Source organism: Lynx rufus, unplaced genomic scaffold, assembly GCF_022079265.1.
Source record: "Lynx rufus isolate CCGP_SWC_20201006 ecotype Redwood Valley unplaced genomic scaffold, mLynRuf1.p SCAF_34, whole genome shotgun sequence".
NCBI classification, from domain to species: domain Eukaryota; kingdom Metazoa; phylum Chordata; class Mammalia; order Carnivora; family Felidae; genus Lynx; species Lynx rufus.
Window position 1 is genome coordinate 3,837,079 of NW_025814850.1, and position 26,114 is coordinate 3,863,192.

At 51.3% G+C, this 26,114-nt stretch overlaps 2 protein-coding genes and 1 pseudogene across 4 annotated transcripts in view; all 3 read right to left on the reverse strand.

Moving 5' to 3' along the window:
- The window catches only part of LOC124522185 (leucine-rich repeat-containing protein 37A2-like), a 334,305-nt pseudogene that overhangs the window by 238,865 nt on the left and 69,326 nt on the right, over positions 1–26,114 (reverse strand).
- LOC124522183 (putative pleckstrin homology domain-containing family M member 1P) lies at positions 4,773–7,352 on the reverse strand. The gene is made up of 3 exons (XM_047093487.1): positions 7,016–7,352; positions 5,659–5,721; positions 4,773–4,889 (listed from the first exon to the last, which is right to left on the reverse strand). Exons 1-2 carry the CDS (start codon positions 7,350–7,352, stop codon positions 5,687–5,689), a joined length of 372 nt encoding a protein of 123 aa, XP_046949443.1. The 3' UTR covers positions 4,773–4,889; positions 5,659–5,686.
- Positions 7,371–26,114, reverse strand: part of LOC124522176 (pleckstrin homology domain-containing family M member 1-like) — a 30,232-nt gene continuing 11,488 nt past the window's right edge. For 2 of the 3 annotated variants that reach the window (XM_047093473.1, XM_047093475.1), the window contains 3 exons: positions 20,994–21,405; positions 10,659–10,929; positions 7,371–7,936 (listed from right to left, as the gene is read on the reverse strand). In XM_047093473.1, the coding sequence (XP_046949429.1) occupies positions 7,371–7,936; positions 10,659–10,929; positions 20,994–21,405 (1,249 nt within the window). The remainder of the gene's footprint in view (positions 7,937–10,658; positions 10,930–20,993; positions 21,406–26,114) is intronic. The other variant, XM_047093474.1, reaches the window with a different exon arrangement.

Here is a 26,114-nt window from a genome sequence, read left to right on the forward strand (position 1 = left end):
AAAAACCCTCAGTCCTTCCTCCTTTGGTCTCCCTTATTCCCCCCGCATCCTTTCCTACTCTGCTCTCCTGCTCCAACGTGGTTGGGGACCCTCAGTTCCAGTCCCCCCGCAACCTCTCTTTGCTGGGTGTCGAGGGAGGGAAGGGCTGCCGGGCCCAGTGGAGAGGAGTGCGCGCGCGCGGGCACCGACTTCGGGGTGCACGCCGCGTGCGCCTGCCTGGGGGGCCTCCACGTGGCCGAGCACAGCGGGGTCCTGGCAGCGCCCCTCTTCCCTCCTAGCACACCCCGGAGCTCTGTTCTTCCCTCGTATGGGGCCTTCATTCAGGGCCTGAGCGCACCGTTCCTTCCATCTGTAACACTCTTTCCTGAGTCTTCCCCTTTCTAACTCTGACTCATTCTCCAAGGCTCATCTTATATGTACATTCCCCCAGGAAGTCTTCCCGGCTCTGCCCTCCTCCACTCCGGATTAGAGGGCTCACCTCTGTACTTCCAGGCATCCTGCCTCCCTTCTAGCTCCCTCTAGGCTGTTGTAGCAGCTCTACAGGCTGTTGTAGCTCTAGGCTTACACATCTGCCTTCCCTGTGAGAGGGTAGGACCGGGTCTACCTTGCTCAGTGTGGAGCTCACAAAGCTGGCTCAGTGCTGAGCACTTGGTATGTTCTCAGTAAATAACTGTTAGATGAACGAGTAAATGAATGAATACATGAACAAATAAAAACCACTCCCAAAGCTTGCGGTAATTTCCCCAACCTAGTGGGAAGGTGATTTCTGCTCAGCCCTGGCATTTTTCCTAAGGGGGCGTCTTGGGCGGGCACTAGCTGCATGCATGCGTGTGTGTGTGTGTGTCCGGGACGCTCACCTCTTGCTCAGCTCCTTCAGGACCCCACTTCGGCACAGGCCCAGGTAATCCCCCAGAAGCTTCAGCTGCTCCCGTCTCCTCCGGACGAGGCGCATCTGCTCCACATGCTCGTACAGCGAGGCGTTCACCAGCTGCAGGTTGATGAGGGGCTGGGCCCGGATCTGCGTCAGGAACTTCAGAGCCTGCCGGCAGATCTGGGACACCACCAGACGGCAGACGGGGGCGATTGGGGGGGGGACAGAATGGCCGTTCAGTGAGCATCTCTGCGACAGGCACAGTATTACCCACCCACTCACCCGCCCTGCCACCACCGTCCAAGGGAAGCGGTGCCATCTTCATTATACAGATGAGGAAACGGAGGACCAGAGATGAAGTGACCGGGCCTAGGTCCACAGCTCATAAAAGTCAAGATCTGAACCCAGTTGCCCTAACTCCCAAACCTACTCTCCCTCCCAGGCACTAGCTGCGGTCCCTCCCCGGCCACGTTGGGTCAATGCCCCTCTCCCCCTGGGCCTACAGATCCTTCCCACTATTTCCTGTCTTCCCAGCCCCCATTTTCCTGCCTAACAGAAACAGGCACTGCCCCAGTGCCGACTCAGGAACCAGGTGACTGTCTGAGTCAGGCTCCAGCCACGGGAAACTACAGATCAGACACAGCTTAACAAGGTTTCCCGAGCGCCCCCGCCCCAAGCTCTGGCCAGCAGCACCAACCAGGGCTCCCCCAAGTCCCCGTGTGGAGGGGAGCGAGCAATCCCAGCCTCTCCCACTGACAGGGTGTTACAGGTTCTACCCTCGGCCCTGACCCTAATGCCAAAGCCGGTTACTGAGCGCCTACTATTTGCCCCACGGTGGGCTGCGGATCTCAACCATTTCCTTTCTTCGGGCTGATGACAATTCAATGGGGGAAGTGTCACCACCTCCATTTTACAGATGAGTAAATGGAGGCTCAGAGAAGCTAAAGTGGCTTATCCAATCTACCTGCAGAAAGCAGAGCCCGGGTCTAAACTGAGGTGTTGTCTCTGCACACTTGGCTGCCTCATTAACTACCAAGAAGCTTCTCTCCCCTTCAGTCTCCTCCTTGGTGTAATAAGAAGGCCGGAGGATCTGAGATGGTCTCCACCATCAACTACCATGCAGTGGTTAGGAGTCGGGCTTTCAAGTCAGAATTGAATTCGAATCCTGGCTCTACCACTGCCTACCAGTAGGACCTTGTGACACTTATTTAACCTCTGTGACTCAGTTTCCTTGTCTATAAAGTGGGGAAAAGAAAAGCATCTCTTACGGAATTATTTTGAGTTTAGGTTAAAATAATAATAGTAATAATAATGCAGGGGCGCCTGGGTGGCTCAGTCGGTTAAGCGTCCGACTTCGGCTCAGGTCATGATCTCCAGGTTCGTGAGTTCGAGCCCTGCGTTGGGCTTTGTGCTGACAGCTCAGAGCCTGGAGTCTGTTTCAGATTCTGTGTCTCCCTCTCTCCCAGTCCCTCCCCGCTTGGTGTGTGTTCTCTCTCTCTCTCAAAAATAAAGAGATAAACTTAAAAAATATTAAAAAATTAAAACAATAATAATGTAAGCTCCTGGCACCTAGCATATCCTCAGTAATGGGAGCTGCCTTCAGACCCTGAGTGCCTGCGCAGCCCAGCTGTCCCCCGAAGCGTTAGGAATGTGTACCAGGGCCCTCAGGAGACTGTCACACGGGGGGCTTGGGAGCCTCTGGCCCCCTGTCACCCAGCCCCACTGCTATCTCTTGCCTCCCGCAGCAACAGACAACTCCTCTTCCCACTTCCTAGTGCCCTGAGGTGACAGCCCCCGAGCCAACAAGCAGCCCAGCAGCAAAGCCCTGGTGACTGCTCAGACTGCTCTTCTCCGTCCTGGCCCAGCCCTTCCCACGACAGCTTAGGCCTTGGGCGAGGCTCAGATGAAATAATACACAGGAATGTGTGCTGAAAGCTGCCAAGTGCTGCGGACGGACGGGCAGGAGCTTCCTGCTCCCCAGGGACTGCTCTTGTCCTGTGGGCTTGCCGGAGACAGTCAAGAGAGCAGCCCCAGTCCCGGGCTGACGTCCTGCCAAGTGCCAGCCAGGCCTCGCACAAGTGGGTCAGCCGGTGGTAACAGCGAACAATAAGGCCCTCAACCCGTGAGCCAGCCACTTTGTATTTCGAATTTTCCCGTTCTTGCGTAGGCCAGGGATCTTTGAGAGAGCAAGAATGAGCGCTGGGTATTTCCTGATCTCAGCTATGCCGAGAAAAGTACCGTAATTTTCTAGCTGGAAAAAGGAAGTGGCACAAGGATTACAGCAATGAATGGGAAGATGGCTTAACAAGTGTCCGGATGTTGGGGCGCCTGGGTGGCTCAGTCGGTTAAGCGTCTGACTTCGGCTCAGGTCATGATCTTACGGTTCACGGGTTTGAGCCCCATGTCGGCCTCTGTGCTGACAGCTCAGAGCCTAGAGCCTGCTTTGGATTCTGAGTCTTCCCCTCTCTCTGCTTCTCCCCCACTCGTGCTCTCTCTCTCTCTTTCTCTCAAAAATAAATAAATGCAAAAAATAAAAAATAAAAAAAACAGTTGTCCGGATGTTGTAAATAGCGAGTATGTTTTATGGCCAAAGAATTATTTGCATCTGTGGCGGTTCTGAGGTTTAATATTCTATATGCAGTTAGTTAAATACTTACCACTGAGGGCAGGAGTGAGGACAAGGTAACCAACAAAAAGCCAAAGTGAAGCTAATGTCCTTGGGGTTCCGGTCCCCAGCAAGGTGGAGGCTGGGGTGGCACGGAATCTATGAGTCACGTTCCCTGTGCTCTGATGACACATCCACACGTCAAGACTGCATGGCCAATAGGCCTGGGTCTTGAGAAACAAATAGCTTCTTCTTTGTGCTTCTGTGTCTGTCTTAAGCAGAAATCTGTGCCTTTGGGAGAAAGCCAAGTTTGTGCTCCTCCAGGCAGGCTCTGACCAAGTGAATGAGGGGCTGAAGGTGTGGCAGGCCTCAGGAGAAAGAAAGGGCACTGATGTAAGGCTCTAAGAGACTGGCGGGTGCCATCTCCTGTAATGTCCTCTGAGGCAGGTACTTATTAATCCTTCTTTATAGATGAGGAAACTGAAGTTAAATAATTTGCTAATGGTAACATAGCTAGGTAAGTGGGTAAGCTCAGGTGGAGAAGAAGAAAAGAGAGATCTTAGAATACATCTTATTCAAAAGCATTTGGTGAACATAAAAAAGTACTCAAGACCAAGTCACACTAAATGGTACCAAGTGGACAGAGCCTGTTATAAATCAGTATGAGTCCAGAATGATCCCAACTTTACAAATGTATGTAAACAAATATACAGAGAAGGCTGACTGCTCCAAGGGGAAGTACAGCCAGTTGGCCAGCCCACCCATGCATCCACCCGTCCATCGGTCCACATCCATCTACCCATCCCTCCATCCACATCCATTCACCCAACCATCTGTCTACATCCACCTGCCAACCCATCCACCCATCTATCTATTCACAACTATCTACCCACCCATCCCCCATACATCTAGAAATATAATCTATCCTATCTTTCCTTATCTATTCTTCCTCTCCCTCTCTTTCTCTCTCTCTAGTTGCTGGTGCCTTAAACAGTTTTGTCCGTGGCCATGGGAGCTGCAGAGAACCACCCTCAGACCTCCACCTGAGGAACGAGGCAGGCACTGACAGAGTTCTGCCCAGGGGCTACAGACCAGCAGCACAGGTTTTTCTTGGTTGGCCCTCCCACCATCATGGGGCCTGAACCAGTGACCCTAAATTCCCTAGAGCCAAACTCCTCCACACAAAGAGCAGCAACAAAGGGGAGCGACCATTCCTTTGTCACTCCTCAGCCCTGTGTGGCCACGACTGGTTGGGCCCAAGGCTTACCGGGCGCTTGGTGAGGTCCCAGTTGTGGATGATCCTGGCCGGAATCACCGAGGCATCGTCCTGGTGGCAGATGTCGCAGTAATAGAGGCCAGAGAAGGCACAAAGCTTGGGTCGTACAAACGAGAAGCCAATCTGCCGGGAGCAGCCTGGGGAGAGGGACGGCAGGAGAGTGAGCAGTGGCGGGGCCAGAGTCTGGGGACAACGCAGAAGCTCCTAGGCAGAAGGACCTGCTATTTAAGGAAGGGGCAGACATAAAAGGAGGACACAAAGATCAAACAACCGTCACTCACATGCCCACCGCTGAGAAACAACCCCATTACTTAGTCTTTACGACAAAACACCGTTACAATTATTGCTGTCATTTTGCAGCCGAAGCAGTCGGTGCACAGAGAGGTCAGGAGACCTGCCCAGTCACAGGACGACTAAGTGGCAGAGTCGGTAATCGGATTTGGGTTGGGTTGGTGTTAGAGCCCACATCCTCTTCTACCTAGCTGCCTGTGTTCAGTGTTCCCACTGCTTGCTCACCAATGCCAACCTCCCGTAGGCCCACCCCTCCACCGGGGTCCAGAAACGGAAGCAACCGAGTCAGCGCCTCAGCAAGCAGGGTAGGAGCTGGGGCCATGGGGCCGGCCGACAGGCAGGGAGTAGGTGGGGAGGCCAACCGGAGGCAGGACCGTCTGGACACTGCCTGGTGCCAGCTTGGAGTCAGAGAGGCCGGACATCTCAGGACAGTGGTGCAGGGTCCGGCTTCAGCTCCTCTGCTGGAGGTCCCTCCACAGCGGCGGGCGGTGAGAGTCAGAGTGGGGCTCAGATCCTGAGCACATGCCTGCCTCCCACAGGGCCAGGGGAAAGAGGCCCTCTGGCCTTGGGACGAGAAGGGCTGGCTCTTCTGCCTAATAGCTGCCTCATCCTAACCTTCGTCGAGGTTTTACGAGGTTCCATTTCAGTATCTATAAAATTCAGCTGCTCCTTGCTCTCCTGTGGGGGTGATGACCAAGTTTAAAGGAGCTGAGGCTTTGAAAGTGCCCTGTGAACCATGAAATACAGCCGGATGCCGGCGGTGGGCATCCACCCGGCCACAAAGCCATGCCTGCAGCAGGAAGGAAGCCCAAGCCCCCAGATTCAGTCTCGGCCTGAGGGCTGGCGGGTGAGAGGCACAGTGAGAGCCGCCCCCTGCCAGCATTCACACCCACTGGGGGACCCTCCCCACCAGCCCTGGGGGGCCTGGCCTCCTCCCCGAGCCCAACACCCACAGGCGGAAAGGGCAGAGCGTGAGTGTTAGGGGTTGGCGGGTGTGAGGAGGGAGTGAGCAGGGACTTGAAAATGTCTTCTGCAGGAAGAAAACCGCAGACCACTTCCTTCCGGATGCCCGAAGCAGACTTTCCCTCCGGTCCCACAGGCTCCAGACAACAGGATGGTCCCCAAACCACCTGCAGCCGCGTCTCCTGCTAGGGCACCCTGCGGCAGGGCAAAATCCTCACAGTCCCCCTGGAGAACCGAAGGTGATGGAAACAGGGGTCTGGGTCGGGGAGAAGAGCTAGAAATGGAACGTGAGCCATGGAATATCTCACTGCCTTGAAAAGCAATGGGGTGGAGAGGCCCTGCGGGGACACGGCCAGAGCGAGGCTCTAGGACCGTCAAGGTCCACATCTGGCTTCACCACAGGACAGGTTATTGTTAGGACTAAGTTAAATAACCCAAACAAAGCAGCTGGCCCGGTGGTCCCACACAGAAGAATCAGGCTTGAGGACAGTAATGATACGGCAGATGTACTGACGTAGAATGATATCCATAATACATTCCTCAGTAGAACAAAACCAAGTTGCAGAACAATATATACAGCTGTGCTGGCCCGTACGGTGGCCACAAGCCACAGGCGCCCATTTCAATTTAAATACCTTTAAGTTAAACTGAAAATTTGGTTCCTTAGTCACACTAGCCACATTTGAAGTCCTCAGGGGCCACAGATGGCTTGTAGTTACCGTATTAGACAGCACAGATCTAGGATATTTTCACCATCGGAGAATGTTCTATTGCACAGCACTCAGTAGGATGAGCTGTGCACCCACAGGTCCCAACCCTAGGCAGGGCTGCTGGCCTCGGTGGGTGCTGGGGAGGAGCAGAGGCAGAGGCTACGTCTGCTGCAACATCCCAGGGGTGGCATGGGGGCGCTCGTGGAGAGCCAGGAAAGGGCAGAGAGCCTAAATCGGGAGCCCCACCCGAGGCAGAGTGAGGCGGGCAGGCTGGGGGTGGCGGGACAGCAAGGGGGCACCTGCACAGAAGCAGCCCTGGGAGTCGAGGCCTTTCTCCGTGGGGATGGCCACGAGGTACCGCAGCAGGAAGCCGTTCTCCCGCGTGGCGAACTTCAGCACCTCCTGACAGTTTTCGTCCAGACTCCCGCCCAGTGTCACCGCCTCCTCGGCTGTCTCCAAGTAGGACGCCAGGACCTTGCGCACCAGCTCCCTCCACAGGGCGGCCTCCTCAGCATTCCCGGCCTGCAGCTTCAGGACGGCCTTGGCCTTGATGATTTTGAAGAAAGATGGGCCCCTGAGGCTCTTGTCTGGCAGGATATCTCGGATGGTCTCAACTCCGTGGCTGTCACTTAACATTTTCTCGTTGTTTCTCACTCAGAAGCATTTCAGAGACTCCAAGGATAGGGAAAAAATATAGGGCATCCAGGTCCTGTCCGTGTACAGGTACAGAAGGGATTCTTTAATAGCGTCTGGCTCGGGAACTTGGGCAGAGGACCAACAGAACTGCGTGCCCTGGAGAGTCTCGGGCTCAGTGGGTGGGTCCGGGTGGGAGGGGAGGCCACCCTGGGGGGCGTCTGGGGGGTCCTCGGACTGCTCCGGGTACTGGATCTTTACCCACTCATCCTCCTGCTGCGGCCGGCACTTCTGTAGGGCCTCCCGCACCCGGTCCAGCCAGTCCTCGGCTTCGTCCTGGGAAGAGGCCCGCAGGGCCAGCTTCCTGCCAGAGAAGACCAGCTCGAAGCGGCCGTCGCCGTGGGCTGGCCCCACGGCCTCGCAGCGCAGCAGGGAGCAGTTCTCCACGCAGGTGCATTCCTCGGTGTTCAGGTAGAGGCGGAACTCCAGAGGGGAGAGCTCACAGAAGAGTTCCTTCCAGATGCCCATCACCCCCCGCCGCTCCACGGTGCCCAGCTTCATGAGAGCCCGGAATGGGTTGGACAGCCCTGGGGGCAGAAAGAGGCACTTTAGACGGCGGGCCAAGCCTCTACCTCCCGAGGCCCTGCAGCGGGTGGGGACAGGGGCTGCCGCGAGAACGCTTTAGGAGTGCCTTCGTCCCATCTGCACCCTCAGCTGTTGACCTTGTTCCTGAATTTTACTGAGAGAAAAAAAAAAAAAGGACTAAAAAAATTACCTCCACAGAGCCCTCACTATGGCATCTGTACCCACACTCAGACTTCCCCCTGTCACCGGGGATGAACTTCCGGCTCAGTCTGAGGCCAACTCCTCCGTCTGCACAGGGGACCCCTCCCCACCGCCCACTCAAGGACAGGGACGTCTCTCCAGCAGCCCCCCCCCCCCCGTGTCACTGATTTCTCCCTTCCCTCCTGGCTCGTTCCCATCAGCACACAAACACGCTGTTATTTCTGCCATCTTTAAAAATAGCTTTCTTGATGGCACTCACATCTCTAATTACCACCCTGTTCCTCTGTCCCCTTTACAGAAAACCTCGAGGAGGTGTCACAACTGTCTCTGGTTCCCCTGCTCCCGTTCCATCTTGAATCTGCTCCAGTCAGGTTTTTGTCCCCTCCTTCCACTGAAACGGCATTTGGGAAGCCCCATGCCCTCCTTGTCACCAAATCCCAAGGCTAATCCTTGGTGCCAATCTGGCCTGACCCATCAGTATCTCAGGACACAGCTGAGACCCTCCTTCCCTCATGAGACACTTCCCTCACACGGCTGCTGAGGGGCCACTCTGGGTACTCCTCCACCACGACGGGCCACTCTTCTGTCCCCCGGGCTCACTCCTCCGCCTCTCCCTGACTTGTCAACATTGGAGCACCCCAGAGCTCAGTCCTGGGTCCCCTTCTCCATTGACACCCACCTCCTACCTGATCGTGCCTACGCTCAGGGCTTTATGCCAACAGCTCCCCAGCGTTTATCTCCAGCCTGAACCTTGCCCTTGAACTTCAGGTTCAGATCTCCACCTGTGCCATGTATGGCTGATATCTAATAGGCATCTCAAAATTGACATCCCCGAAAATCAGTTCCTGCCCCTCCCACTGCAAACCAGCTTTTCTTCCAACATCCCTCATCTCATAAATGGCAAACTGCATCCTTCGAGCTGCTTGGGCTAAAAACCTTTCCTTTCTGTCACACACATACACACGCAGCCCATCAGCGAATCCTGCTGGCACATCCGGAACCCTCTGCTTCTCACCACCTCGACCGCTACCACACGGGCTCCGACGGCTGTCACCCCTGGCCTGGCTTATGGCGAGAGCCTCCTGACTGGTCTCTCTCCCCTGAGGTCCTTCAACATACGAGCCAGGATGACTCCCCATTTAAAGGAAGTCAGATCACGTCCCTTTGCCCCAAACCCTGCAATGACTGCCATCTCCCTCGGAGGGAAAGCTAACATCCCTTCTGTGGCCCGCGAGGCCCTCCGTCACTCCGCCCTCATCTCTAACCACCCCCTTCCCATCTCCTTGGTTTCCTGGGCACGTGCCCATGGCAGGATCTTTGCATCTGTTCCCCTCCTGGAGCCACACAGGTCGGCCCGTGCCTTCCTGCCTCTCTCCCTGCACATCTCCTCAAATGTCACCTTATCTGTGAGGGCTTCCTTGGCCACCCATATGAAATAGTATGCTCCCCTGCCGTGGCACTCCCCAAGTTCTCCATAGCAATTATTATCACCAGCCCATACAATACATTTACTTGTTAATTCCCTTCTTCCCTGCCTCTTGCACTAGGATATAAGAAGTCTGTGAAGACAGGGACGTTGCTTTGCTTCCTGCTGTGTCCCCAGCACCCAGAACAGCCTGGCACAGCACAGATACTTAATAAATACCCGCTGAATGAGCGTGTGCCTGGACACCACACACCCCTCTATGCTCCCTGGTTCCTAGGGCTCTGCCAGCAACTGGGGGGTCCAAAGGATGCACAATTCTCTCTTCCGCAGCCTGAACTAGCCTTGGAGATTTCAGATAATTGTATAGGGTCTTCCTACCCTTCAGGGAACCTGACGGCCTAGGCATGAGGCACACTTTCTCTGGCATGGTTACACGGACTACAAGAAAAACCTAAAAGAAGCCAGTGTGGAGACCAGGGCTCTCCTGAGCTAGGAACCTGGCCGGAATCGTCTGCTGGGTCACGGCAAACAGAAAATGAAGTGAGAAAGAGACCGGCTCCAGGGTAGACTTTTCTGTTTGTGGGGGTTGTGGAGAAATTCGCTTATGGTTACTGAATGCTTTTAAGAATTGCACAGGGTGCGGAACTCGAGCTGGCCTCATTGTAAACAGCGCACACAGGACGGCTAACAGATGGCAGAGCTGATACACCCCACCAGAGCTGTTAAACAAACCATCGAAGACAGAGGTCTCGGCAAGGGGCACTGAAATGCCTTCCAGAGGCAGGGTTTGCTCTGAGCTACAGGCAGAACCCAGAGTCGTGCATAGTCACACGACCTCGGGGGGAGAGTTTCAGTATTTCAATATATGAAACAGGTTTGGGGGCATGATACTGTGGAGCTCTCATGAGAAAATATAGCACTTTTCCTGAAATGCTTCCCTGAATTACTCAGCAAGGGTGTTCCTGATTACATTTTGGGAAGAGGTTTTGCTCGTGAGAATACACTACCCAACCGATAATGGAAAAGAGGGCTCTGGCACTGCTCTCCAAAAGGCACTGTCCCCGCGGCAAGGTCACTGGAACCCTGCGGTCACCTACCCATCTGCCTACGGTGCACCACCCTGAAGTTCTGGTGCTCCTGGGCCGCCGCTGCCCTGCTTGGCCGGCCTCCTGGGGAAGGCACGCAGGCTTGGTCTAAGGCCCCCGTGGAGTGGCTTTTCCTTGGCCCTTGAGAAAAATGCCGGAGGAGCCCAGGCCTGGACTCCGGAGTCCCTCCGGAAGAAGCCACGGAGTGTTCTGAAGGGCTCTCTGCGGGCGGCTCCTGGGGAGGCCGGTAGAAGTCATCCTCTGAAATCCAGCTCCTGCTCTTCTAGTGGGAAGGGAGGGAAGACATAGGTGATGTTTGAAGGTTTTTGTGTGTTTGTTTTGTTTTACAGACATCTTGATGGAGACACAATTCACTGATCATCAAAGGAACCCATTTAGAGCGCACGACTGAATAGTTTCAGTGTATTCACGGAGTTGTGCAACCAGCACCACGAACTTCAGAACATTTTCATTCCTCCAGAAAGAAACCCCGTGCTCGGGAGCAGTCAGTCCCCATTTCCCCTCAACCGCTCCAGTTCTAGGCCACCACTAATCTACTTTCTGTTTCTAGAGATCTGTCCATTCTGTTTACATAAACAGAATCTTCATTTATGGTTTGTCTTTTTATTCATTTGTATGTATATTGATTTTGGGGTGTGTGGGGGGGAGACAGCATGAGCAGGGGAGGGGGACAGACAGGCAGAGAAAGAGAGAGACAGAATCCTAAGCAGGCTCTACACTCAGTGTGGAGCCTGACGTGGGGCTCAGTCTCACGAACCTGGGATCACGACCGGAGCCAAAATCAAGAGTTGAACGCTCAACTGAGCCACCAAGGTGCCCCAATATAAAAGGAATCTTCTAAATGTGGTCTTTGTGTCTGCCTTCTCTCTGAACATCAGGTTTTCTAGGTCCATCCATGTTGTGGCAGGCATCAGTATTTCTTTATTACTAACTAGTATTCCAAGGTATGGATGTAGCACATTTGGTCTGTCCGTTCATCAGCTGATGGGCATCTGGGTTGTCTCTGCTTTGGGGCAATTATGAATAATGCTGCCACGAACATTCACGTAACCATTTTTTTTTTTTTTTTTTTTTTTGGGCAGACTGGAGGGCCTTTTATTCGCGAGGATCGGGGTTGGGGTCCTAGGTGTGGAGAGACAATAAATACTGAGGAATGTCGGGGTCTCAGTGCATCCAAAACGTGGATTAGGGTGCTGGGGTCCTGGAACTTGGCGGGTCGGAGGACAGGTCAATAAATACCCAAACCGCCGAGGCGGGCGGAGCCTGCTGTGGCCCCCAGAGCTACATACGTGAGGAGGGCGCGCGAGTCCCCCGAAAAAGCGGGCCTGGCGAAAGCAAAAGGTTCTCGAGAAGGCGGGCGGGGCTCGCACTAGACGTTCGCCGCAGGAAGAGAACATTCCCGGGATAGTAGGGCCTCATGCACAGGGATTTGTGGTCTGCGAGCCGATAGGCGGGGGGCGCGTGGAGGGTGAAAAACTGATGGCCGAGCCCTGGCCCTGCTGTCTCCTCTAGATCGCAGTTTGCCCATCCACGGCGGGGCCTCAGCCAGGCCGGAGTTAGTAGGTGGTTGGTCTGCGATTCTCCCCAGCAGCAACTGCAGCATTCCTGGTTGCAAGCCTCCCTGGAGCCCCCTGCTCCTCCCTCCCCGGCCGCCAGGGGGCGGGCCCGGATCACAGGGCTGGAGCTCGGGCGGAGACCCAAGCTGGGAGGCGGTGTGAACGGGGAGGCGGTAGGAATGGCTTCTGCGCCGTGCCCAGGTCACCCAACCCTCCAGCTTGGGGTCCTAGGGTTCAGGGGGCGAAGGCGGCTCCCGGGTGGCGCCAGACCGGGGCGAGATGGTGGGCGCAGGCCACCAACCCAGTGCAGCCCAAGGCGGCGGCAGCAGCCAGCGCAACGGCGAACAGGAGCAGGGAACGCGCCTCCGATAGGTCAGGCTTAGGGACCCTGGCAGGGAGCAGCAGGTGGCGGCGGTGCATGGGGCCTGGCCCCACCAGCGGGCCTTCGCCCAGAGCCACGGCCGGGGGGCTATATGGGAAGGTGCATCCGTGGCCCGGGGACTGGGGACCGCCGTGACAGCTGCGTCTCCCCCGGCCTGCAGCAGCTCCATCCGCTCCTGCAGCTGCCGGACGCGCGCCTCCAGGTCTCGGTTCCGGGCCTCGGCCTCACGGAGCTGACCAACTTGACCATGGCCCTCCCCTCTTCTCCAGTCCCTGGGCGTCCTCAGGAGAAGGCCTGCCTCACCAAAAGGCCCTGTTTGGTTTGTCTCTGTCTCCACGTAACCATTTCTGTGTGGACCTATGTTTTCCGTTCCGTTGGGTACATGTCTATGAGTGCAACTGATGGGCCATTCGGTAACTATGTCTAACTTTCTGAGGAATTTCCAAACTCTTTCCTTAAGTGACTACACCATTTTACATTCCCACCACATATGGGGATTCCAATTTCTCCACATCCTTTCCAACGTTTTTATTATCTGTTTGATAATAGCCATCCTCACGTGTGTGAAGTACCATCTTGTGGTTTGGGTTTGCAATTTCCCCAGTGTCTAAGGACAATGACACCGAGCATCTTTTCACGTGCTCAGTGGACACCAGTAGATCTTCTTTGGAGAAATGTCTATTCGAATTCTTTGCCTATTAAAAAATTTTTTTTAATGTTTATTTTTGAGAGAGACAGCGAGGGGGGGGGGCAGAGAGAGAGAGGGAGACACAGAATCGGAAGCAGGCTCCGGGCTCTGAGCCGTCAGCACAGAGCCCGACGTGGGGCTCGAATTCACGAACCATGATCTGAACCGAAGTCGGAGGCTTCACCGACTGAGCCACCCCACCCAGGCTCCCCTACGTCTCCAACTGATTTTGAGTTAATTCTTGTGTACGGTGTGAGGAAGGGGTCTACCTTTATTTTGTCGCAGGTGGACATCCCATCATCCCAGCACCAGTTATTGAAGGACTACAGTTCGTCAGCCCCGCTTATAGGGTTTGAGATGAGGGAGGCATGGGTGAGCAGGACCCAGGACCCCTTCTGTTGCTGAGACTGAAGCTGCTCACCAGTGGGAGAAGTGGGGTGGGTCTGGGGTCACAGAATTGTGGGAAGGGATTTTAGCTTCCCGCCTCCCCCATTTCAAGCACTCCCTGCCTTTCTGTGCCTAAGCATGGATGAGCAGAGGCAAGAAGAAAGCTGGCTGGACTGCCCTAAGTGGCTGTCTACACAGAGGAAGTGACTCACACGAGAGGTGGGTCCAGCCCAGCTATTTTGTTAAGTGTCACCAACCTCACCCTGAAGTTGCTATTTCCACCCCCTAAATGAGACTGCCCTCTCTGCTCCCGTAGACGCGGAAGGGGAGTAAGGCTGAGGCTGCCCTAGAGGGACTGGTTTGCACACTTTAATCCATTCAGATGCTTTATGGCACCTTAAGCCAAGAGTGGAGAACTCTGAGTCGGGAGTACTGGGGCCTCAGAGCTGGGCTCCAGGGCTCCCTCTGAAAACCCTCGGAATTAGCAGGTGCTTCCTTCAGTCAGTGACAGGACAATGTGTCAATCAGGGTGGCTACTTGGGAAGCATTTGCAACACAAGATTCTGAACAAAGCCTGCGTGGGCCATAGAGACCCAGGGGAGCTCCCTGAGGAAAATGGGCAGGAGCCCCACAGAGCCTGGCACACACACCTGGGAAGTCCTGCGGCCTCCCAGCTCACTATTCCTTAAGACTCAGCTCAGGGGCCGTCCATCACCTCCTCTGGGAAGCTTTCCTGACTATTCCCCAGCCTACACTCCTCCCGCTGCCTAGCTGGGTCAGGGACTCCTCGGGGCTCCCACGGCATTCTTTGCCCACCCCACCCAGCACCTACCAAGCTGTATGCAATGGCCACTCTTCTTTCTGCCTGGCACAGAGTTATCACAGATGAGGGAATAATTCTTGAGTATCAAACGTCTTTGGCATAAAATAACAAGGCTGGGGCAAGGGGACTGGAAGGAAGGAGACAAATGTGAATTGTGAGGTGATATAAGTTCACTGGTGAGGGCTTTTCTCTCCGAGGAGATGAGGGAGACGACTGGGAAGTGTTCAGACTCGGTCCAGCGGCCACAGGTCAGCCCCCAGGAAATGATACTCCAGGAAACATCTTTTGTTCTCTTGGACAACAGACAAAACCAGTGGGAACACTGGGTCCTTGGAGCTACTGCACACAGGCCTGGACAGAGCTCTGTAGCTGTGCCCCAGCCAGGGCCCCCGGTCACGAAGCGGGGTGTGGGGGGAGCACCCCACTGTTCCCCCTCCCCCTTCCTACCACCTACCTTCCTACCTTCTGCTCATTCAAGCCCCCACATCTGGCCAGTTCCCTGCCGCTCTAACAGTGGAGGAAATCACCACAGACCACGGGTCAAAGCCATGGCAGCACCTGCCACGAGGGGCCCGAGACAGAGGAATGCCACTTTCACTGGGTGAAGTCTTAGAATCCAGACTGTCCTCTGGAGTGCAACTGAGAAATCCGTTCACAGCCCCCCGGAGTCCACAAATAGAAGTCCCCTTAGCTCCCCCACTCCCGGCCCCTCTCCTTCCTGGCACTTGTGACCAGTGTAATTATGATGTGGGTAATGACTTGCCTGATCCAGTGTCTGTCCCCAAGGAGCAGGGCCCTTGTCCGTCCTGTCCCATCACCGTACCAAGTATGGTGCTTGGCCCAGCGCAGGGCCTCTGTGGTGAATGAATTTAAAATAATGTTTTTTGTTTCTTTTTTAAAGAAAGACTGAATGGCTCTCATGGTTATACGACTTGACAGTCAGAACCCTCTACTCACCCCCCCCCCACCCCACGCCACCAAAGTGTCAAATAAATGGCAGTGACTAAGTGACAGAAGCACAGGAAAATGAGACTCACAGGGGTGACACGCGGGGCGGAGCCGGGGGTCCACCAGGTGGGCTGCACGGGAGTGCCCAGCGACTATCTACTTAGTGGAGGGAGGAGTGGGTCCTGTGGGCTCTCAGCAACCTGACTCCCCTGAGGCCTGCAGGGAGGCGGAGCCCGCCCTGGTCAGACCCACCAGCCCAGCCCATGCACTTGGCGGCCTACTTCTCAGCGTAAACTCCCAAGCTGGCATCTCGAGAGTCTCTGAGAGTTCGAGAACCATTAATTACGCCTGCACTCACCCAGGTACGGTGTGCAGAGCTGACCTTACAGAAGGGAACAGACATGCTCTTCCGTATCACGGAGCCGATATTCGAGTCCAGAGGCAGGAAATCAAGTGAAGCAGGCAAATGGGAAAGGGAGTCACTGGGGACGGTGCTTTTGGGACAGGGTGCTGGGGGAAGGCGGAGACAAGGGTGAGGAAAAGGGGCGAGCTGGGAAAGGGTCCGGGCAGATGGAGTGGCAAATGGAAAAGCCTGGGGCTGAAAGGAGCCTGCGGTGGCAGAAGCTGCCGGAGGCCAGAGGAGCAACGCCCGGTGAGCCGAGGAGCTTGGGTGACAAGTTAAGCTGCCCTGTCCCATCAGCTCTGGGACCCTGGCAAGACAGGATGTCGGAGCTGAGACACAACACGAGTCAGGTCTTGGACGGGAGTGAACTCAGCTTGGTCAACGCCACTCTGTGGCATCCTGCTAGGGCACGCAGCCCCAGACCCTAGGGGTAGCCTCCTGCTTCCAGCTCAAGCCGGGGGCTGTGGAGTCGTTCTTCTTTACCCTTCAGGGTGTTGACAGTTGTCGGCTCAAAACCTTCAGAGTCCTCTGACATTCTGGGCCCTGAAGACTCTTCAGGATAGTAAAAAATGGAGACTGTGACCCTCATTATACAGCTACATGGCTTATACAGACACATTCAGTCAGTGGTGCTAGTCAGTCCGATATCTGTATGGACAAAACGTGACTTTTGACTCTTACCTCACACCATACACAAAACTCAATCCCAAGTGGATCATAAATCTAATTGCAAAAGGTAAAACAACAAAGCTTCTAGATGAAAATACAGGGGTCTTCACAGCTTTGGGTAGAGATCTTAAAAATAGACACAAAATACGTAAACCACAAACAGAGAGGCCAATAAATTGAAGAGCATTAAAACCAAGAATTTCTGCTCCACAAAAAATACCATTAAGAGATTTAAAACACAAGCCATAGGGGCACCTGGGTGGCTCAATCAGTTAAGCATCCAACTCTTGATTTCGGCTCAGGTCATGATCTCACAGTTTGTGAGTTCAAGCCCCAAGTCAGGCTTTGCACTGACAGTGTGGAGACTGCTTGGGATTCTCTCTCTTTCCTCTCTTTTTCTTTCGTTTTTTAATGTTTATTTTTGAGAGAGAGAGAGAGAGAGACAGAGTGCAAGTGGGCAAGGGGCAGAGAGAGAGAGGTGGAGACACAGAATCCAAAGCAGGCTCCAGGCTCCAAGCTGTCAGCACAGAGCCCGACGCACGGCTCGAACTCGTGAACCGCAAGATCATGACCTGAGCTTAGCCGACTGAGCCACCCAGGCATTCCTCTCTCCCTCTTTTTCTGCACGCGCATGAGCGTACACACTCTCTCTCAAAATAAATAAATAAACGTTAAAAAAACAGGCAAGCCATAGACTTGAAGAAACGTTTGCTATATGTATATGCGACATATTTTTTTCTCTAATAAAAGACATATCCATAATATGTAAAGAGCCTCTACCAATGAATCAGGAAATACACACAACTCAATTTAAGAATGAAGCAATGACTTAGAGACTTCCAACAGCCAATAAGCAAACGAAAAGGTATCAAGATCGTTAGTCATCAGGGAAATGCAAATTAAAACCACAGTGAGGTCCCACTACACACCTATTAGAGTGACTGAAATGAAAAAGACTGATGACCCACTGGCTAGGATAAAGAGCAATGAAAATGCTCACATATTGCCAATGTGAATACAAGTCAACGCAAGCACTGTTAGAAAACTGCTTGGCAGTATGCACTAAAGGTAAACATATGCCTTCCCAATGACTGGGCAATTCCGCTCCTAGATATATACACCCCCAGAAAAGAGTGCAGAGGGGTTCACCGAAATACAGATGTAAGAACGTTCACATCAGCTTTCATCATAATAGCCCAAACCTGGAAACAACCCAAATGTCTGTTAGCAGGAGAATGGATAGATGCACTGTGATATACTCTTACAATGGAATGCTACAGAACAATGGAAAAGAACAAACTATAGCCTCATGCTATATGCACAGGTGAACCCCACAGACATAATGCTCAGTGAAAGAAGCAAAAGAGTATACATTGTACAGTTCCTTCCATACAAATGAAGTCGAACAATAGGAGAAATTAATCTACGGTGCTAGAAGTCAGAATAGAGGCTTCCTTTAGAGGGGAACAATGGGACAAGGCATGAGAGAGCCTTCTGGTGGGCTGGAAATGTTCTATGTTTCCATCTGGAGGGTGGCCATAGAGGGTACATCGTATATAATTACTCACTGAGATGTGTACTAAAGATCACTTTACAGCATTCCTCGAAAATGTTCTAAAGGGGAAAATAATAGTCTTTTGAACAAATGGTGCTGGTACCACTGTACATCAATATGCAAAAGAATCGAGCTGGACCTCGTCCTTATACCATATACAAAAGTCAACTCAAAATGGATCATAGATCTCAATGTAAGAGCTAAAACTATAAAATTTTTAGAAGAACACATCAATCTTTGTGACCTTGGGCTAGGAAACGGGTATACACGGGACACCAAAAGCACAAATGGCGAAAGAAAAAAATAGGTAGACTGGACTGTATCAACATTGAAAACATTTATGCTGTAAATGTTACCACCAAGAAAGTGAAATGACAACTCACAGGATGGGAGGAAACAGTTGCTAATTATGTATTTAATAAGGGTATACAATCCAGAATATATAAAGAACTATTATAATTCAATAATAAAAAGACAAATAATCCCATTTTAAAATGGGCCAAGGGGTGCCTGGGTAGCTCAGTGGGTTAAGCATCTGACTCTTGGTTTTGGCTCAGGTTGTGACCTCACGTTTCGTGAGTTCAAGCCCTGCATCGGGCTCTGTGCTAGCGGCAAGGAGCCTGCTTGGGACTCTCTCTCCTTCTCTGTCTGCCCCTCCCCTACTCATGCCCGCACTCCCACAAAATAAATAAGTGAAAAATAAACAAAATAAAATAAAAATGGGCCAAGGTTCTGAATAGACATTTCTCCAAAGTAGATCTACAAATGGCCAAAAGTCACACAAACAAGATGATGCTTGACATCATTAGTCATTCAAGAAACGCAAATCAAAACCGTAAGTAGATACTGCTCGTGCCCTCGGCTAGCTATAATGACAATTTTTAAAAAGACAGTAAGAACTGTTGGTGAGGATGGAATACATTGCTGGTGGGAATATAAAATGGGGCCGCTGCTTTGGAAAACAGTTTGGTAGTTCCTCAGAAGGTTAAATATAGACTTACCATGGGACCCAGAGATTTTGCTGCTGGGTATACATCCAAGACAATCAAAAATATACCCACACAAAAACTTGTACATGAATGTTCATTGCTGTGTTATTTATATTAGCCAAAAAAATGGGGGCAAAAAAAACAAAAGTCTATCAACTGATGAAGGACAAAATAAAATGTGACGGGTTCATACAAAGGAATCTACAATGAATTATTACTCCCGGAAGCACAGATCAGGCTCCAACAACGATGAATCCCGAAAACAGTATGTTAATTGGAAGAAGCCAGTCACCAAAGGCTGCATATTACATGATTCCACTTCTGTGAAATGTCCAGAATAGCAAATCTATAGACAAAGGAAATAAGTAGTTGCCAGGGGATGAGAGGAGTGAGGCCGGAGGAGGAGGATGGGGCGTCACTGCTAATGGTAAGGGATTTCTTTTCTTTTCTTTTCTTTTCACATGTTTTTATTTATTTTTTGAGAGAGAGATAGAGACAGAGCATCAGCAGGGGAGGAGCAGAGAGAGAGGGAGTCTGAAGCATGCTCCAGGCTCTGAGCTGTCAGCACAGAGCCCGACATGGGGCTCGAACTTGTGAACCACAGATCATGACCTGAGCTGAAGTCAGACCCTCAAACGACTGAGCCACCCAGGCGTCCCAAGGGATTTCTTTTATGGGGGATGAAAATATTTTCAAATTCGATTGTAGTGATGGCTGCACAACCTTGTGAATATACGAAAAAAAATGGAATTATACACTTTAATTAGGTGAATTATATGGTATATGAGTCATATCTCAATAAAGCTATTTAAAAGTGTGTGTGTGTGTGTGTGTGTGTGTCTGTGTGTGTGTGTGCGCGCGCGCGCGCGCGCGTACTAATCTATTTCACGGCCTTGGCCCCATCCTGAGTTACAGGATCTGGAAGCTACCGGATGAGAGATACGCACGGATGGAGCTGAAAAAGCAAGACTATATCCTAACGTGACCCCAGACAGCAGCTGGGATAAACCTGGGGTTCTGTATGTCCGCGTGCACACGTGCATACAACTTCCTACCCTGGCTATTCATCCTCAAGGACAAATGTGAAATGGCAAAGAGCTCAGGTCCACAGCTTTGACAACCGCTTCACTGGGCCGATAGTTCTCAAGCCTCTGACCCATGGCTCTGTGCAGGAGATTCCCAGGGCTGGCTTCCCTCGGGGTTATCAACAAAGGAGACCGGCCCATTCTAGAGCTGCACTGCCCAACGGAAATAGAATTCCAGCCACATGTATCATTTTAAATGTTCTACTAGCCACGTTTTTAAAATGTAAAAAGAAACACGTGTAATTAACTTTTATATTTAACCCAATATCAAACATATTTTCATTGGAACACATAATCGATAAATGATTGAGATATTTCACCTTTTTTTTTCAGACTAAGCCTTCAAGATCCAGTGTTTATTTCACATAGCTTATCTCAGTTTGGACTAACCACATTTTACATGCTCATTCAACAGCCGCGTGTGGCTAGTGGTTACCATATGGGATGGTGCAGTTCTAACCTGGCTCATATTGCAAGATGAGTATTCTCAAAGTCTGGTATTTTAGCAAATCTGAATTTAATAATAACAAGAGCTGAGGAGGAAACCAAGGCTCAGTGAGGCAAAGTGCCTTGCCCGAGGCCTTGAGCTGATAAGTGGCAGTGGTTATGCGCAGGGTCTATGATCAGATGAGAATTATCTTCTCTACGGGGTCAATGTGAGAGGACAAGAGAGACCCATGGGAAGGGACTGGCACCGTGCCTGGCTCACGTCCGCCGTGACAGATATGAGGGGCTAATGGAGACAAGGCAGAGACCACTCGGGGTGGCTAGCTGGGGAGACCCTGCACCAGCTCTGAGACATTTCCCCAAGACCTCTCCCCGAAAAGCTTGTATCACTCACCGGGCTGGTGGGTGAGGACACCCCAAGGCTCCGTGCAGCTCCGTCATCCTCCAGAGACTTCTGCTGGCCGCTCCCCGGGCTGACTGCTCTGGCCGCCGCCTCTCTCATGGGACTGGAAGGCCTCTGGTCTAAAATGCTCACCGAGGGGACAGCTTTGGCAGTGCCCAACTGCAGCAAGCCCAGGGTGCCAGGTGCCTGGGGAGGCGGCTCCTGCTTGCGGTCCCCATCTTGAGTCCCAGAGGATGCTTGGGGCGGGAGGGGCTCTGCGGGCACATCAAAAGGGATGCTGGCCTCCAGGCCGGGGAGGGGGAGTGAGGCCCGCCCCGTGGGAATCTCCATTTCTCCACTCAGTCCGCTCAGTCCGTTGGTTGGCACAGAGTTTACCTGGGCTTTGCTGAATTCCGACAATACCCTGGAAGTTTTTAAACAGAGAAACCTGTGTGACAAGCTGTCAGCTAGAATGCCCAAGGCTATTGGGACGGCGGTAAGAAGGCAAAACTGCTGTCTGGGGATTTCAAAAACAAAACATCCTCGTCATCCACCCACCGTGCTCCTCTGCTTACACACAAGCCTTCCTCTGACACGCCTCACAAAGTGTCTCCCCAGCTGGGACTGAGGTAGAGTGGGCGGCCAAGGGAACTGCGGGGCCCGGGATCTCCAGTGCAAGCGCTGGTCCACCAGAGCTGGGCCGTATCTGGGGTCCCAGATGCCTCCTGTTCCCAGGACCTGCTGCCGGAGATCAGTGTACACGGGGTGCAGGAGTGTGCACGCAAGTATACATGGGGTGTGCCCCTGCTCACTCTTCCAATGGTACTGCCTCTTCCTGCCCTTCAGTGGTGCTTCAGGGACTACGGGGAGCCAGTGTTACTGTCTTTACGTACACACACACACGCACTCACATGAAAACTACTCTGGGCCTTCTAAAATGTGCACTGGCTAGTGGCTGCTCCCCTTCTCCTGAGGCTTCTGAGAATCCACATTCTGTTTCTGAACTAGAACTATTTGCTGTCTCCTCCTTTGTTTATGAACCAATAGAGTATGTCACGGGCGAATACAGATTCATACAACAACAAAGCTACCCGGGGCCCAAGAGATTGCCCATATCTGCCCTAATGGTTTAGACTGGGTCAGAAGACGTGCCAAACTCCCCTTAATGTGGGCTCATTTCCATAAGGATTTTAGAACTCAAGTTTCTACCTTAATGTCTTCTGGCTGAGCTGTGTGCTCTTATCTACATCATAACCCCAAACAACATTTCAAGACATGCTAGTCAAACATTGGTGAACAACCCATACATTTATGGGCAACTGATTTGCAGCCCAAGACATTTCAGTGGGGAGAGAATAGTCTTTTCAACAAATGGTGCTGGGATAAGCGAACAGTCCCATGCAAAAGAAGAAAGTTGGACCCCTACCTCATACCATATAAAAAATGAACTCAAAATGGATCAAAGACCTAAAAGTAAGAGCTAAAACTATAAAACTCTTAGAAGGAAACAGGTATAAATCTTTGGGTCAGGCAATGGTTTCTTATGTGACAGCCAACAAATAAGTAAACAATAAAAAATAGGTACGCTAGACTTTATCAACACTAAAAGCTTTTGGGCTTCAAAAGGATACTATCAAGAAAGTAAAAAGATAACCCATAGAACAGGAAAAAAATCTGCATATCTTATATCCAAGTATTATCATATATCTGATAAGGGTCTAGTATCCAGAATATAGAGAGCTCTTACAATTCAATAATATTAGAACAAATAATCTGACTGAAAAATGGGCAAAGGTTTACAGAGACACTTCTCTAAAGGTATACAAATGGAAAGTACATGAAAAGATGCTCAATATCATTAGACGGTAGTGAAATACAAATCAAAACCGTAATAAGATACTACTTTATGCCTACCAAGATGCCTATAATAAAAAAGACAGAGGGGCACCTGGGTGATTCAATCAGTTAAGCATCCGACTTCGGCTCAGGTCATGATCTCACGGTTCGTGGGTTCGAGCCCTGTGTCGGACTCTGTGCCGACAGCTTGGAGCCTGGAGACTGCTTCAGATTCTGTGTCTCCCTCTCTTTCTGCCTCTCCCCAACTCATGCTGTCTCTCTCTGTCTCTGTCTCTCTCTAAAATAAGAAACATTGGGGCGCCTGGGTGGCGCAGTCGGTTAAGCGTCCGACTTCAGCCAGGTCACGATCTCGCGGTCCGTGAGTTCGAGCCCCGCGTCAGGCTCTGGGCTGATGGCTCAGAGCCTGGAGCCTGTTTCCGATTCTGTGTCTCCCTCTCTCTGCCCCTCCCCCGTTCATGCTCTGTCTCTCTCTGTCCCAAAAATAAATAAACGTTGAAAAAAAAAAAATTTAAAAAAAAAAAAAATAAAAAATAAAATAAGAAACATTAAAAATTTTTAAAAAATTAAAAAGACAGAGAATAACAAGTGTTGGCAAAGGTGTAGAGAAAATGGAACTCCTACACGCTGCTGGCGGAAATGTGAAATGGTGCAGCCTCTGTGGAGAACAGTTTGGTAGTTCCTTAAAAGTTAAACATAGAGTTACCATATGAGTCAGCAATTGAACTCATGGGTATATACCCAAGAGAATTAAAAGACAATGTCTGCACAAAAACCTGTACATGAGTGTTCACAGCAATATTATTCACAGTAGCCAAAAAGTAGGAATAGAACAAATGTCCACTAACTGAAAAGATAAAACAAATTGTGGTGTATTCACACAATGGAATATTATTCAGCCATGACCCATGCTACAACACGGATGAACCCTGAAAACCTACTAAGTGAAGGAAGGAGGTCACAAAAAGCCACGTATTGCATGATTCCATTGGTATTAAATGTCTAGAATAGGTAAATCCATAGCTAGTGGGTAAGGGGTTTCCTTAAAGGGTGATGTTGGTCGGCTTTGGTTGGCACACTGCTGTGGCCCCACAATAGGTTCCTAAAGTTCATGGACTTCATTCCTTTACCCGTAAAACCGGCACGGTAACAGCACCCACCTATGACTGTGTTCAAGGCTGAATGAGATCATATAGGTAAAATGCTTATAGAGTGTCTGGCACAAAGTAAGTACTCAATAAACATTAACCTCAATTTGTCACTGGTTGTTCTTATCGCCACTGGCAAGACTGCTTAGCCTCTACACACATGGCTATAAAAATGTAGGGAAAGAGAATTACGGAAATATTCACCAGCATTACCGACATGGTTATCAATTATAAATGACCCCTCATCTGTAAGACACATTTTAATGATGGAGTGGACTGGGTGTGGGAATAAAGAAACACCACCCGACAGCAAGAAGCTTGTGTGATAAATTAGAGTTTCCACCAAATCAACACCACTGTCAGGATGAAATCAAGTTCACAAGAGTCTCACCAGGATCAGAGCTGGTCGGCAGGACCCAGAGAGAATAAGAGACATGCACAGCAAGTGGGAAAAAGTGCTAGAGATGAGGTTTTGAAGGAAAAGTGAAAGAAAGAGAATTTTCAAAACTTTTGAAGAAAATGCAACATAGGGCTGAAACGCTCCAGTCCTTCCACTTCTGTCCAGCTCAGGGCAGCGTTTTTCAAACACTGCCTGTTCAAAAATTCTAGAAGTCTGTGCTTTCATTTAGAAGACAGTCTGAAAACATATACGTGTTATATACATACGTATATTGCGCGTACACAGAGGCGTAGGTGTGGAATAAAAGCATGGGCTGGAGAATCGGCATGACCACCCCATAAAGTGCCCCCCGCCAAGCGATTCTGAGCCTGCGCTTTTCCTGAGCACGTGGACTAGCGTGTTGGGGTCCACGGCACCACCTGGCGGTCAGGGGTGCTCATGAAAGCACAGGAGGGGGCTGCATGTGCGAAGAATCATTTCCCCCAAGAGAAGGCCTCATGATAACGACCTCTGACAAATATCATCAAGCACAGATCTGCAGCCGTGTATACACAGACAAGTAGCGCGAGAACTGACATCACGGGGACCCCCAGTAGTAAAATGATAATGACACCACCTATGGAGCACTCACCCTGTGATTGGCACTGCTCTAAGCGCTTTGCATACCTTAACTCACTTCCTAGAATTCTTATCCCCATGTTGCAGATGAGGACATCAAGGTCAGAAAGGTTGAGTATCTTGCCCGGGGTCACAAAGCTGGTTAATGGAAGACTCCAGCAGCCTGGCTCCTGAGTCCACACTCCTAACCACCGGCCCCTAGCTGTGCTTCTCAGCGATCACTGTAATTCAGACCCAACCAACACAAAGGAAGCTATTCAGGCCATCAATCCTCTATTCACAAAGCAAACTGCAGTTTGGTTTCCAGAAAACATTAAGTTAATACATTTCTTTGGAATGTTACGTCTTTTGTACTTTATGTTTAACTTGTAGATGATTTTAAAAAACTTTTTTAACATTTATTTTGATAGAACGCCTGTTCTCTCTCTCTCAAAATAAATAAACTTTAAAAAATCCACGTAAACAAATATTTAAGTAATATGACAAAAATAAGCGAACTCTTAACTGCTGATGTGACATTTCACCCTCAGACACACCCTCTAAGAGCTGGTGTGTGTGGACGTGCAAAGATAACTTCAAGCCCAGCACTCAGAGTGATGGTGCTGGATGTGTGTTTGTGCATCGGTGTGCTCTGTGTTTGCTGGTTCCGCACGCCACTGCCCCGCGCTGGTCTGTACATCCTGAGCCTCTTCCCTTGACTTCTCCCACAATGCCCAGGATGACGCTTCCCACACAGGGTGGACGGTCACTGATTCAATGGCCTTAAGCTGGAATTTTCCAATCACAAGACTCACGAAAGATAAAAGCAGGGCACATGACAGACAGAGGGCCTGCGGGCTGGCCTGCGGGAGGAGGAGACACAAGGAAGGGTTCAGACAGGTGAATGAACTTAAGTCACGCCATCGGCCCAGCCGATAGAGCGGGGGATTGCTCCCTTCCAGGATGTTCTACCTAAATTCTTGTTTGATGTTTGAAAGTTCTAGCTAATGTGCTCTGTTGCTCAGAAGCTGCTTCAGCCGTAATTCGCCCCCAGGCATCTGATCTGATTCTCAGCCAGCTCTATGAGGGAGCCTCCACTTTACAGATGAAGAAACAACCTCACAGAGCCAACGC

Excerpts from the sequence above, each read along its gene's own strand:
- LOC124522183 (XM_047093487.1), bottom strand. The coding sequence starts at position 7,352 with ATGTTAAGTGACAGCCACGGAGTTGAGACCATCCGAGATATCCTGCCA. Across the intron at positions 5,722-7,015 it reads CCAGGGCTGCTTCTGTGCAG|GAGAGCAAGGAGCAGCTGAA; the intron begins GTGCCCCCTTGC and ends TCACCCCCACAG.